The 13696-nt window shown below is 39.0% G+C and overlaps 3 protein-coding genes across 3 annotated transcripts; all 3 read left to right on the top strand.

The window, feature by feature from the left end:
- The first annotated feature begins 147 nt into the window (after positions 1-147).
- On the top strand, positions 148-1111 carry LOC137131059 (fatty acid-binding protein, adipocyte-like). Its single transcript, XM_067511856.1, has 4 exons — positions 148-347; positions 501-673; positions 754-855; positions 970-1111. The coding sequence occupies exons 1-4, from the start codon at positions 173-175 to the stop codon at positions 1018-1020; spliced, it is 501 nt and encodes a 166-aa protein (XP_067367957.1). The 5' UTR covers positions 148-172; the 3' UTR covers positions 1021-1111.
- A 2489-nt stretch (positions 1112-3600) lies between these two features.
- Positions 3601-4585, top strand: LOC137131057 (fatty acid-binding protein, adipocyte-like). Its single transcript, XM_067511851.1, has 4 exons — positions 3601-3833; positions 3987-4159; positions 4240-4341; positions 4456-4585. Exons 1-4 carry the CDS (start codon positions 3659-3661, stop codon positions 4504-4506), a joined length of 501 nt encoding a protein of 166 aa, XP_067367952.1. The 5' UTR covers positions 3601-3658; the 3' UTR covers positions 4507-4585.
- A 1193-nt stretch (positions 4586-5778) lies between these two features.
- On the top strand, positions 5779-8226 carry LOC137130901 (protein FAM8A1-like). Its single transcript, XM_067511569.1, has 5 exons — positions 5779-6276; positions 6722-6842; positions 6970-7093; positions 7222-7361; positions 7455-8226. The coding sequence occupies exons 1-5, from the start codon at positions 5808-5810 to the stop codon at positions 7597-7599; spliced, it is 999 nt and encodes a 332-aa protein (XP_067367670.1). The 5' UTR covers positions 5779-5807; the 3' UTR covers positions 7600-8226.
- The last annotated feature ends 5470 nt before the right edge of the window (positions 8227-13696 follow it).

Here is a 13696-nt window from a genome sequence, read left to right as displayed (position 1 = left end):
TTTTCACCTGGTCCAGTCATGACTGAAGTCCACACACCTGTTCTAAACTCTCATTGTACTCCCATCCAAATCTGATTTAGACGCACGCCCCCACGTCGTTCCCGTGACAACCACGGCCTTGGCTCCGTATTGGTTGTCATGAATCAAGCGCGTGATCAACCAGGCTTCAAATATGAAGTTTTCTCCATCAGTCGCTCTCTCCGCCTTCACCTTGATTCAGGAACTTCTGAAACAGTTTGTGTTCGTTTGGAGACCGCGCTTCGTCTTTTCCATCATGGTTGATCAGTTTGTTGGAACCTGGACTCTTACTGCCAGCGAGAATTTTGATGAATACATGAAGGCACTCGGTAAGATACTGAAGGTTTTAAGAATGCATTTAAAAATCTGCAGGTTCGAGACTGAGCGTTTGCTTTTAGCACCGCAAACAGATCAATTTGTATTAGCATTAGTAGTAGCTAACTGATATTACAAATTCTAAACCAGATCTGAATGTGTTACAGGTGTGAGCTTCGCTACCCGGCAAATGGGCAACATGGTGAAGCCTAAACTGGTGATTAGCGTGAATGATGGCGTCATTTCAATGAAGTCCGAGAGCACGTTCAAGACCACAGAGATAAAATTCACGCTGAACGAAGAATTCGACGAGACTACTGCGGACGGCCGACAGACCAAGGTGGGTAGACACGATAGACTCTCAAAGATCAGGTTTTAGTTGTACCATCTTGATTCTGAGCAGCCCAACATGTCTTGCAGACCGTCATCACTTTTGAGAACGGCAAACTTGTGCAGAAACAGTCGTGGGATGGAAAGACAACGACCCTGGAACGAGAGATTCAAGAGGGAAAACTAATGGCTGTGAGTAGCGAAGTGCACGGCAAATGTTAAACCCAATTTGCCCAGAACTTTCTTTAGGCTTATCTTTAGATTACAATGTGGGGTTTCTAACGCTTGACTGTTTTTTTTCAACAGAGATGTGTCATGGATGACGTTGTTGCATTGAGGACATATGAGAAGGCTTAATTCAACATGCAGGTTCAGCCTGGACCTCTGTGCCAACACCAAATGCACTCAGCTACCGCTTTAAATGTGGTTAAATAAAAGACTAAACTGATTTCATTGTATATTTCTGCTTTATCACTGCTTCAGTGGACCATGAAGGTTTTATGGGTGAGAACTGCTAATTAAATGGCAGGCATTTGGCTTTTAAAATCAAATTTCAACCAATTGTAGTGATAATGACTCTACTCCAAGCAAATAAAGCTATATGCACATGAACAAAGGACTTTTTAAGGCAAACCAACATGTTCAGTAGTCGCACGAGGCAATGGCTGAATGAGGTGTAACAGCCAAATCCCTGATTGGGGTTAAAGCTGTGACCTAATTTGTTTCAAGCCTCTTGTCTTGGGTAAAACAGATGTCAAGCAAATGTACCCAATTTGTTACTACTACAGGGCATCAGGTTTGAGGCTCACCGAAGTAATTATGACTGCTTCAGGTATTTGGACAAGCCAGATACAACAGATTATGTATTGTGACTCAAAAATGACAATGTAGCAATCTTGGTATTTAGAGCACTGCAAAAAAGCTTTTAGATGTAAACATGGGTGATATATCCCCTACTTATGTCAGTGTGCACAAAGGGGAAGTAACATTTACTTTTTTTCTTTAGTTTTTTTAAGAGCAAATTTTCTGATTGGTTGCAGCACGACAGTGTGTTCAGCTGCTTTAAGTTGCAGCTTGGCACCAAAACAGGCCTATTCAGACTATTGAACACCTAAATGAAAGGCATAGTTTCTATTTCAGGATCCCCAACAGTGGTCTTTAGGGACACCTGCTATACTACCTTGTTCAATCGGAAGTTGGAAGATGTTATCTTAGATAAGACCAGGGGGGAGGAAAACAAGGCAAATTGCAATTTGCTAATGTCTGTTTGACTGAACAGACCTGATCCAGGTTATCAGCAATAGCTGGAAAATAAGCAGAGTAGGGGTCCATGAGGACTAAGCTTGGGAACCAATGTTCAGAGCAACCCCCATAAGCAAACAAAAACGCTCTGTACAGCAAAAAACAGTATACACATATTTTGTCATAAAAAGAGCTGGTGTACTGGCATCTGGTTTTGCCACAATTTCCACCTAAAACCTCAAATGACATATTAGCCTATCATAAGACTTTGTCCCACTAATCACATCTACTCTGGGTAACTTGCTTTACCCAGAAGATGGCACTTGTTTAAACAGGTAAAATAGATTTTACAGAATGCATATGTTAAATTACATATTTTATTTTGTCACTTATTTGAAATTTACAAATGCATTGTTTAACAACATAAATTGAAAAATCATGTGGTGTTAAATGAATAATTTTAATATGCAGCTGGGACTTATAAAACTAACATGTCTATAACAGAAAACAATCAGATCCGTGTCCACTATGGCAAACTGTCATGTGCTGCTTGAGGGATAGACTTTATACCTAGTGGTATGTGTGGTAAACAATATTGTGTATTTAGTTTGATTTGATTCAAACAAAAACCAAGTCTGTAGTTTGAGGAACTATCCCAATCTACTTCAAGGCCTTTAAATTCCAATAACATAGGTCCTAAGACCTCAGAATGTACAGGCTCTATAGGCACTTTTTTTGTTAAGCCAATTCAATCTAAATCATCTTTGCAAAGCAAAATACAGATAATTAGGCTATTAATTATCAAACAATAGCTGCTTACTGTGGCAGCCCAAACCAAGACCCTCTTGCAGTTATCCTGGGTTCATGTTTAATGGAGATAATCAAAAGATAAAAATTTAAATTCAGTCAGTAAAATGTTTTTTGGAAAATTTTCTGACAAGATTAACGATGAGTTTTAACATCAAAGCTCAGCAATAACATGTTGGATCTACCCTCAGATAACAGCGACCAATAATTTGGATAGTGCTGTGAGAGGTGGAAAGTGGGTTGGATAAATAATTCATTTTCAGTAAAACTTGCAACTAAAGGGAAAACCACATTTGAAGATGATCTAATTTGTTTATTTGTAAATCTCATACTCCTAATTTGTGAATATCACTTTTTCCTTCTAGTAATATGAATAAAACAATTACATAACAGTGGTAATATAATAATCGATTCATCTTATGATTACTTTTTCAATAAACATTAAGTTCAGATAATTTTGTCATTTTTTATATTTATTATTTATTATACTTATGATAATCATTGGTCATTGGTCTAACAATCCAAAATATTAACCTTACTATTCAACAATGAAGACCATCTTTTACACTGTGGAAACAGGAAATATGACATTTAAGATTAAACATCTGATTAAACAGATACTTGCTTTTTCATCAGCTATAGGCTTATTAATTAATTAATCATAGCTCTGGGCCTACCACAAACACAAGGCTATGTGCTATGTAACATTACATAACAAAATAATTATTGATGAGATGTTTAATTTGTACATTTTCTTTTTGGCCACACCTGGTTCTGTCATTACTGAAGTGCGCGCACCTGCTCTAAACTCCCATTTCACTCTACACAACTTCATCCAAATCTGATTTAGACACACGCCCCTAATCAGGTCGTTCCCATGACAACCACGGCGTCAGCTGCCGATTGGTTGTCATGAATCAAGTGCGTGATCAACCAGGCTTCAAATATGAAGTTCTCTCCATCAGTCGCTCTCTCCGCCTTCACCTTGATTCAGGAACTTCTGAAACAGTTTGTGTTCGTTTGGAGACCGCGCTTCGTCTTTTCCATCATGGTTGATCAGTTTGTTGGAACCTGGACTCTTACTGCCAGCGAGAATTTTGATGAATACATGAAGGCACTCGGTAAGATACTGAAGGTTTTAAGAATGCCTTTAAAAATCTGCAGGTTCGAGACTGAGCGTTTGCTTTTAGCACCGCAAACAGATCAATTTGTATTAGCATTAGTAGTAGCTAACTGATATTACAAATTCTAAACCAGATCTGAATGTGTTACAGGTGTAGGCTTCGCTACCCGGCAAATGGGCAACATGGTGAAGCCTAAACTGGTGATTAGCGTGAATGATGGCGTCATTTCAATGAAGTCCGAGAGCACGTTCAAGACCACAGAGATAAAATTCACGCTGAACGAAGAATTCGACGAGACTACTGCGGACGGCCGACAGACCAAGGTGGGTAGACACGATAGACTCTCAAAGATCAGGTTTTAGTTGTACCATCTTGATTCTGAGCAGCCCAACATGTCTTGCAGACCGTCATCACTTTTGAGAACGGCAAACTTGTGCAGAAACAGTCGTGGGATGGAAAGACAACGACCCTGGAACGAGAGATTCAAGAGGGAAAACTAATGGCTGTGAGTAGCGAAGTGCACGGCAAATGTTAAACCCAATTTGCCCAGAACTTTCTTTAGGCTTATCTTTAGATTACAATGTGGGGTTTCTAACGCTTGACTGTTTTTTTTCAACAGAGATGTGTCATGGATGACGTTGTTGCATTGAGGACATATGAGAAGGCTTAATTCAACATGCAGGTTCAGCCTGGACCTCTGTGCCAACACCAAATGCACTCAGCTACTGCTAATAAACTATGAACTCATACTTCAGCTTGCAATTTTTCATAAGTGTTTTCTTTACTGAGATGGGCTTAATGTAAGGGTTTTAATTGCATGTCAAAATCAGCTTTGTCCTTACAGTACAGTTTGGGCTTTATGGGAGGTATGCCCTCTGGGTTAACTGGTTTTAAAGTGAAACTTTTTTCATTCCCAAACAAGGAAAGGGTCTTAGGGCAGCCATAAGACTGTAGGTGAAAACTCCTGCCTGGCATTTAGGCAGTGACCCTGTTCGTACCCAACAGTTTGTCTTTGATCAACAAACATGGTGTATTGGCAATAGCAAATTTTATTTTTTTTAGTTCCTGGCTCAAGAGGTTGAGGCTCACCAAAGTTGGATTTAATAAATGCCTGTGCTTGGGTAATGGCTCTGGTAAGTGGAAGTTTTCTGTGCCATATAGGACTATGCCATATGTTCTTGGGTGCTTTTCTTATAGAAATTATCAACTAGGAGTTTTTTTTTTTTTTTTTTTGGGAAGGGCACTAAAGCGTATATTTGGGAAGCGGAGCTTTGAAATGGTTTCCCCACGTCAAATGAATGACCCGAGAAGGTAAAATGTTTGACCTATTACACTGTAGTGTGTATTAAACAAGTCCCTCCTACTACACTTGGAAGAGGTTATTTCTGTTGGAATGGGTGATTTAATTTTTATCACACATAAATGACTTCAAATGTTAATAGGTTTGTATGACTTCTACATGAAACTGCTCAGATGTCAAATTCTAAAACTATCTTGGGAAATGTCTCCCCTCTGCGGCGGGTTCATGGAATGGAAGGCAACAATTGGACGATTCCACTGTTTTTTGAGAAACGGGTTCTGCACACTTTGAAAAATACACAAATATAATTACTGTCATAAAGATCTTTCATTTCACAGTAACGTCCTAATATTCAGTAATATCTGGTGCCAACGTTCAGCCTGTAAGGGACATTATAGCTTGTATGCGGCTTTGTTTTTGGGAAAATCGATTACATCATCGATGATTTCATCAATTAATCACATAAATGCCTTTGAAGTTTTTAAGGCCGACTAGCTTTGAAGTTTGTCTAACCAGTATATAAGGCGACGTTTGGTATCAGCAAAATCAAAACATTAAATAATTTTAGTGCCGCAGCATTCAGTGCATTTTCTTTTTGGAAATGCTTCTACTAGGTTCCACATGGAATGATCCGGAAAGACGTTTTACGTGACGCGACGCCATCATCAAATATGGCCGACAAAGAAAAAACAAACATGGAAGTCGATAAGGAAAAGAATAAACACAGTACTAAGAAAGTCAAGCCACTCGTTGACGAGGAGAGCCAAAGCATAGGTAACCAGAACAATGTCGAAGCCAGGAAAGACTTCGGTGAAAGTCGCCCCACTACAGTGTACTGTGAGAAACTACAGGCGTGGATGTGGCAGTACTACACTGGATATGTCAACTGGCAAAGCTGGCTGGCAGCGTCGGCTATGACCTACCCTTACAATTTACAGACAGCCAGCGATGTGTCGACGACACTTGTTGATTTTAACTCCCCAAACGGGTGTAATAGCCCCTTTGGTTTTCCACTGTCGCCTTATCCACCTTCCGTCACCCCTGCCAGCAGCCGGGGAGGTGAGGCCGCAGGAGGCGCTCCAGTGCCCACGCACCCGCAGCAGCAGCAGCCGCAGGAGAATGGAAATGCACAGAGACCAGGTACCGTAACAGCTGCAGGTTGTGACCTGGTTGCAATAGTTTCTAGAGTTTAAAACAGAACCGAGCCTTTTCCCGTTCAGCAGTTACACTGCATGGCCAAAAGTATGTGGAAATATGTTTCATGTTTTGGATTAGAATATTTTTTAAATGACGGGAAAATGTTAAAGGAGATGGTTACGAAGATCTAACAGAATAGTGAGCTCTTATCCGTGCGGCAACTTTATAGACCTTTGATTTTCTGTCTCCAGTGTGAAAAATCACAACACTAATCTTATGGAACCCAGCTCCACTTTCAGCACTTTTTCCCCACTAACATGAAGGCCTGTCTCAAAGGCTACTGTTCAGTGCCAGGAATAAAGCTTGTAACAGGTATACTACATAATTAGTCAGACAGTTTCCACTAGTACATAATTTAACCCTCTTTTCTATTTCTACTTTTTATCAGGACGAGAGTATAGTATTCCTTCACCTCTCCAAAGACTCCTTGCTGAGATGGTGGATTTCTTTATATTGTTTTTCATCAAAGCAACTATAATCATCAGTATTATGCACCTCAGTGGAATAAAGTGAGTTTATTTAATTAGTTGTGTAAAGCCTTGTCTGCATTTTCCATCCCTTCACAAAACCAAACTATGATTTGAGCCACTTTTGTCTAATACATATTTATTTATTATAAATATACTTTTTTATTAGGGATGTTTCCAAGTTTGCCATGCATTTCATTGTGGAAGAAATAGATGAGGACACATCAATGGAGGAACTACAGAAAATGATGCTTGTTGCACTTGTGTACCGGATATTAGTCTGTTTTTATGAGGTAAGCACTTATTTCCTAATTGTAATACAGGAAATGTGGGTAAAAATAGTGTCTCAATCTTATTAGTTTTTTATTTTTATTTTTACATTTTTATGCAGTTAATTGACAGCTCACATTACTTTCTTCAGATTGTGTGTATTTGGGGAGCAGGAGGAGCCACTCCAGGGAAGTTTCTTGTTGGACTCCGAGTTGTTACATGTGACTCATCAGTTCTGGTTCAGCCTAACCGGGTGCTTGTAGTTCCAGCAACAAATGTCTCTCTATCTGCGTGAGTACTTATTTTTTTCCCCACTGGTTTCATAGTGAACACAACCATAGCGTAGGATCTTAGCTCTAACCTACGTTTCTGTCTCCCAAACAGATCAACTGTCCGAGCCTTGAACAAGAACTTTTCAATTGCCTTTTTTTTCCCAGCCTTCATCACACTTTTGTTTTTTCAGCACAACAGGACTGTTTATGATATGGTAGCTGGTACAATTGTTGTCAAGAGGTCCAGAGCTAGATGATGTTGAAGAGCCCAGACAATAGTCCTAAAATACCACTGAGCAGGCACTGTGTGATGTTTTGTAATGCCTGCAGAACACAGACATTGTGTTTCTCTAGGTATCATCTGAACACACAGGAGCACTGGATTCTGGAAGATCATTTGGTACACATCAGTATTGACTATTTCCTTTCATATAACTTGGAATTGGTCTTTCTCTGACACATACTGTATTTCTGCATGTATGTCTATGTGCTACTTTCTGAATCTGTTCCTGTGCCAAATTTATGCCTGTTTTCAAGACAGGAACAATGATGGTATATGCCACTTCTTCACGAATGTCTCCTATTACTCAGTATTTAAGTTGCTAATCATGCACACATGAGACTATACCTTCAGTATCTCTTTTTATAAAATGTCCTAAGATGTTGTCTATTTTGAGTTTCTGACCTCTGGCACAATGCTCAGCTTTTTAGCAGCTGAAATTCTTTGGTTTAAAATTATATTCAGTTGTATTGAAGGGAAATGTAAACCTGGACACAACTGTACTATGACAGCATGTGTGTGAATTGAAAAATAATGTATTATGCATTTTATGTGATTAACTGTTTTTTGCATTTAAAAATTAAATTAAATTACTAATTTCTTGCTTTTTTGCTATGTCTGATACCTAATGATACAAATTATGAGGCTATGTTCTCTTAACGTAAAATTCTTGAACTCATTGTGTGCTGTTGTATATTATGTCTTTGGTGATAAGCTATGGGAGACCTAGGAGAGATTTTAAACTCTTCACCACCATGGTCATCAATTGAAATACTCAAATGTTACAAATGTTGTACAAATACATGCCAGAATCCATGCAAAGGTGCATGTGGCTCCTCAAGTTGCTTAAGTTTGTGGTTGCTTAAATCAGTGATTCTCAATCCTGGTCCTCAAGGACCCCCGATCTGCTTGTTTTGTGACTAACCATGCACTACCCACCACTGATTATCTGCAAAAGGTGTGTTCAATAGATCAGATGTTGGAAGATACCAATTCACTTTGTTTCCCCCTACTACCCCCTCATCTAAGATTGTATGTGACATGAAGCAAACGGCCAAAACAACATTGGAGTGGCTTCGGCTCAAGTCTGACCCATAGAATGTTTGTGGAGAGACCGCAAGAGGGCAGTTCATGATTGTTTTCTGTGGTATCTTCTTTTGGTTTCATGATTCATTTAGAAGATATTTTCAAAAAATATATTAAATATTTCCATAAATCCGAAGTGCAAAAAAGTAAAGTCTGAATATTTTCTCAAACCATGTCTGTTATTTATAATGTGTATATATACTAAAATACAGGCTCTGTGTAGGTGTTTTTGTTGTTAAAGAAATGGAAAGGCAAAGGTGATTAGATTCTGAAGACAGTCTTAAATGTTTTTAAGTGTGGCTCCATCTAGTGTACAGTTCTTGTTCATGCAGACATTTAACGGTTGATGCAATGAGAAGAATAAGCTTAATGGATTGCAATTCTGCATACTACATTTTAAACTAAAATCAGCTCTCTATTTGTATGGTTAACACAGAAACTTAGTCAATTCATCTTTCATGACTTAAATATGTCTTCTATATTAAGGAACAACCTGAGCCAACTTTTTTTCACTTCTCCTGTTCTTGGAGTTTTCTGGCATGTCACAATACTTGCAGGGGATTTTGGAAGCTCCAATTGTTGGCAAGTGCTGATGTGGTGACTGTATTAGGCCCACTAACTGGCAGCTTCAGCTGACAGCCACAGATGGTAGTCCCAGATTACAAAGCCCCCCCTTTCCATGCTCCTGCCATGCCATCGCTGTAGGCAATGGGATAATAAAACACATAGTAATGAAGAGCTTTACAGAGGCCTAGAATAGTGTGGGCAGACAGTACCCACCACCTTCACTATACTGTGCTGTGTACTGATAAGTGGATGTACTTCTATTTGGAGTCGAGGCATGTTTGTAGTAACAACATAATTTGGTTTATATCCAAAGAGAATGTGTAGGAGGGAAATTTGGGAAAACCTTACGTTGACACTAATTACTAATTTATGGCATGTTTTCATGCAATCTACTCAAAATAGCAGGAATTGAAAGTAGTTTAACCAGTAGCAACAGTAACACTGTATTTAATCACAGTAGATCATCCTTGTGTGACACTGACTGTAAATACAATGTAAGGTCCATTGTTTACAAGCCATTCATCATATGACTGACTGTATTCAACTGAATATCACTTCAGACTTTGAATGACAGTCTACTTTTTAATTGACAGCTTGTTTCCCCCCATTTTCTGTGTCTCTTGTTTGATGCCATGCATGAAAAATCATGTCCCTTGCTGACACATGGCATGCCATACGGTATCGAGTTGGTGAAGTGTCCAGCCTGAGTTCCTGCCACCGTCTCTGGCTCTTTTAACAAGGGAGTCATCTACAGGCAGCATGGAAGGCTCACAGTTTTCCTTGACAGCCATGTGTCTGTGTCGAACGGAGCCACATACAGGCCAGAGGGATGAGATAAACAGTCTGGGCTCAAGTGAATTACAATATGAATGATGAGTCTATGTCCTTAAAGTCATTATTTCCTCATTAGAGCTTCCAAAATGACAACTGGCTGCTACTGTTAAGACACATACACACACAGAAACGTAGAGACACACAGCAGCAGGCTCCAGTGGTTTTGAAGTCGTGCAATGATGTTATGGACTAAATTGTTGCTCAGCATTGCTTCTGTTTCTTCCTGGGTGTCTGTGCCTGTTGGTATTCCTCTCAAGCGGAATAAGTAATTACAGGCTGGCTGGGTTCTGCCTGAGTGGAGACGGCTGGTGATGAAGAGCAGACCTGTTGACTAGGGAGGGAGATGAATGCCGGCATCAACACTAAGATGCCACGAAGCCCATCATGAGTGTAAGGACACATACATAAATATGCACGCATTTGCAAAGACACTGGCTTTTGAGATTGTTTTTTGTTTAAATGTGTACATATACTGAGGTCATTAACTGATCTGAACACAGTGTTTAGCATTGAATGAAACGTCTTGGAAAGTTTAACGATGCTGAGAGATTGCAACTCTTTAAAAATATTCATCCTCAAATCACAGTTTAATATAGATTTACTACCTTTCACAACAGGAATAAAATATGAAAGAATTGGTTTCTAATAGAGTGAATGAGTAAGAGTGAGTTTAACATGAATAATCACATTTTACAAAATAGTACATTGCCCCTATTGGAGTTCATGTTTTGTTATAAAAATAGGTTTGAGTATGAGGCAAGCACAAACTCAAGATGAGTGATGAAGCACAAAGACAGACTGTGTGAGTGTATGTGTGCTGAGGGGGGAGCAGTACAGCATTCATACCATTTTCTATGACATAACATAGGTTTCTGGGTCTTTGTGTTTTTGAATACAGTTCTGCTTAAGGCAGCAAAAGGCTTGAGTTGTCAAGACAACCACAGTGGCTGAATTGGTTACTGCAGAGAATTTCAACCTTTTCTCTCCCTGGATTTGTGTTGGTTTTAGGCAACACACTGCTTTATGTACATTTGCTGCAAATCCACTATATGTAGGGTGAAAAACAAAGGTAGAATTTGACATAAAATATATTTGGAATATACCCTGGAAAGTCTTCGAGACAGAGAGAGGGAGAAAGAGGGGGGTAGGGGTGCCAGCTCTCCACTAATTTGACCCAGTAGCTGCAGACTACATTTACCTGACAGCAGTGGCATTATTTAAAAAATAATGATTTCAACAGATTTTAAAACAGAGGAGACAGTGAGGTATAGTTCTCAACACTTTTCCTAAGGGTGTAAAAAATATGTTTTGAATCATAATTTACTTAATGTAGTCATACTGATTCTACTGCCCTATATGGTCACAATGCCATTATCACACGTTTGGTAAAAGGTAAATGAAAGTTAATTGTGGTTGAACAACATTTAAGTAACTTATTGAAATGTTTAGAGATTAATTCATTAAACTAGCTTTAAAGTATGTGAAAGAAAAGGGTGGGTGTTTTGTCTGTTCCAGGTGTCCTATAGATTGTAAAAACACAGTGTTGCTTTCAAAATGTTTCAGAGACTTGTCTAAAGTCTATGAAGATGAATTGTTTCATTTTCATTGAAGTAATTTTCAAAACTCCAAACCCACCAGCACTGTGCCCGGAAGAATATTCAGGAATAAAAATGTACACATATTTAAAAGAAATGCTCTCTTGTTCTCATTAGTGAGCAGCCACAGAAAAGCATGAGTTCAATTTCAAAGTTAATGAGATAATAATTTATAGTTAATTTCAGAGTTAAACAGACAAAGTTCAGTGTACTGCAGCTTTAATGTCAGTAAAACTGTATACTGCCCTCTGTTGTGTAGACTAGGTAATGACGCTGCATTAGAGTAGGTGGGGCAAGTGGACAGGCTGTCACTGAGGTCACTGAGGTCACTGAGGTGATCATATGTTCACCTGATTTCAATATGTGAAACAAGCATGGAGGAATAAACATGGATCCACTTTGAGTAGTTGTAACCTTGCTCATCAACCTCATCAACATATATGTTATTAAATGTAATGTTACAAAGGCAGGTCATGGTGTTCATTAGCTTTGACAAGTATCATCAAAAACCAACAATAACTTTGCCTCTGGAACTGTGCTGCCTTTCTTTTTTAACTTTTTACACACGCACACACACACACACACACACACACACACACACACACAAACACACACACACACACACACACACTTTCTGATTCATTTGTTTTATGCATTTCAACACACGATCGAGCTCCTTCAGTGGCTAGATTCCTCCTCCACAAATCACTCCCACCCAATAGTTGCCTAAACTACGTTCTGAAGATATGCGTAAGCAGAGTCTTTCTATTTTGAGCTGAATGAAAAGAGTCTTGGCACTTGGGCTCAGGATGAAATCTGTTTTGTTCAGCTGAATTTGGCTTTCACCACATGTACAGGATCTACATGAAACAGAGTTAGAGAATTTGCTTTACAGTAAAACCACAAAAACATCAGACTGTTAAACGACTCTTAACTCATCTGTTTGCTGCCTATCGTGCCAAAAAATCTCTTATCCTTATCAAATGTCTATACTTTTGGCTGACATTATACATTTGCTTGTAAAACACATTTAATAGTAATTATTTGATATAAGAAGTTGATTAAATGGTCGATCTTCTCCCCCACAGCAAGTAACCACTGCCTTAACTATTGTATGAATAATATGGCACTTTTCAAAGTTGTGTAGGAAAAACAGGAATTACCAAAACATTTCCAAACCAATGATTAATCACCATAGAGTTTAAAGAAACAGATTACATCAAAGCCAATTTTTGTAGCCTTTTATACACAACTATTTCCTCAAATACATCAATAATGGACTCTGACCTCACAATAGCCCTAAAATACATTAGCTGATGTTTAAAGAAAGTACCAGGACTATATTAGCTTTCCCCAAATTCATGTTCCTCTTTAGAAATGTATCGCAAAGGTTGTGTTCAAGGTCACTTTAAAGTTTGGGCAGCCCCCAACTATTCCTTTATTTTAATTCAGTGATAATCTTTCGCACACATATTCTAAGCCTTAATTGTACATTATGTATTGATAAAATTGGTTATATTCATACACTTTTTAAAATTGCATTCAGACAACTGGAAAGGTGAGGCCAGTATCACCTGGCGGGTGGATTTGCTGTCATTATGTTCTTTTCATTAACTGCCGAACTCTCTTGCTTTCAATGGGTTCTTTCAACGTGTCATGCTACACCACCATTGAGCTACAGCCACGTTGCCACCCATCTTTCTTAATGAGGAATGGAGACTGTGGAGCTGCCTTGTTGCCATGGCAGCAGGCACTTTCACATTCTCCCCACATAGCGTGGAGTCTGCATGTTGTTCTCTACAAACTAGAGCGCACCACAGCAGACACAGGTCTGCTCTCAGACATGACTGAGCTGCTAGGCTTATTTACCTCCAGATTTGATAACAGATTCCCTCTTAATCCCACCACCAACACTTCCCTTTCCCTTATCTTTATTACTAAACCATGCTGCTTTCCACAGGCGTCTCCCTTAACCTTGCTCTTTTACTTTTC

Source organism: Channa argus, chromosome 7, assembly GCF_033026475.1.
Source record: "Channa argus isolate prfri chromosome 7, Channa argus male v1.0, whole genome shotgun sequence".
NCBI lineage: Eukaryota > Metazoa > Chordata > Actinopteri > Anabantiformes > Channidae > Channa > Channa argus.
This window is presented reverse-complemented; position numbering and strand designations above follow the sequence as displayed.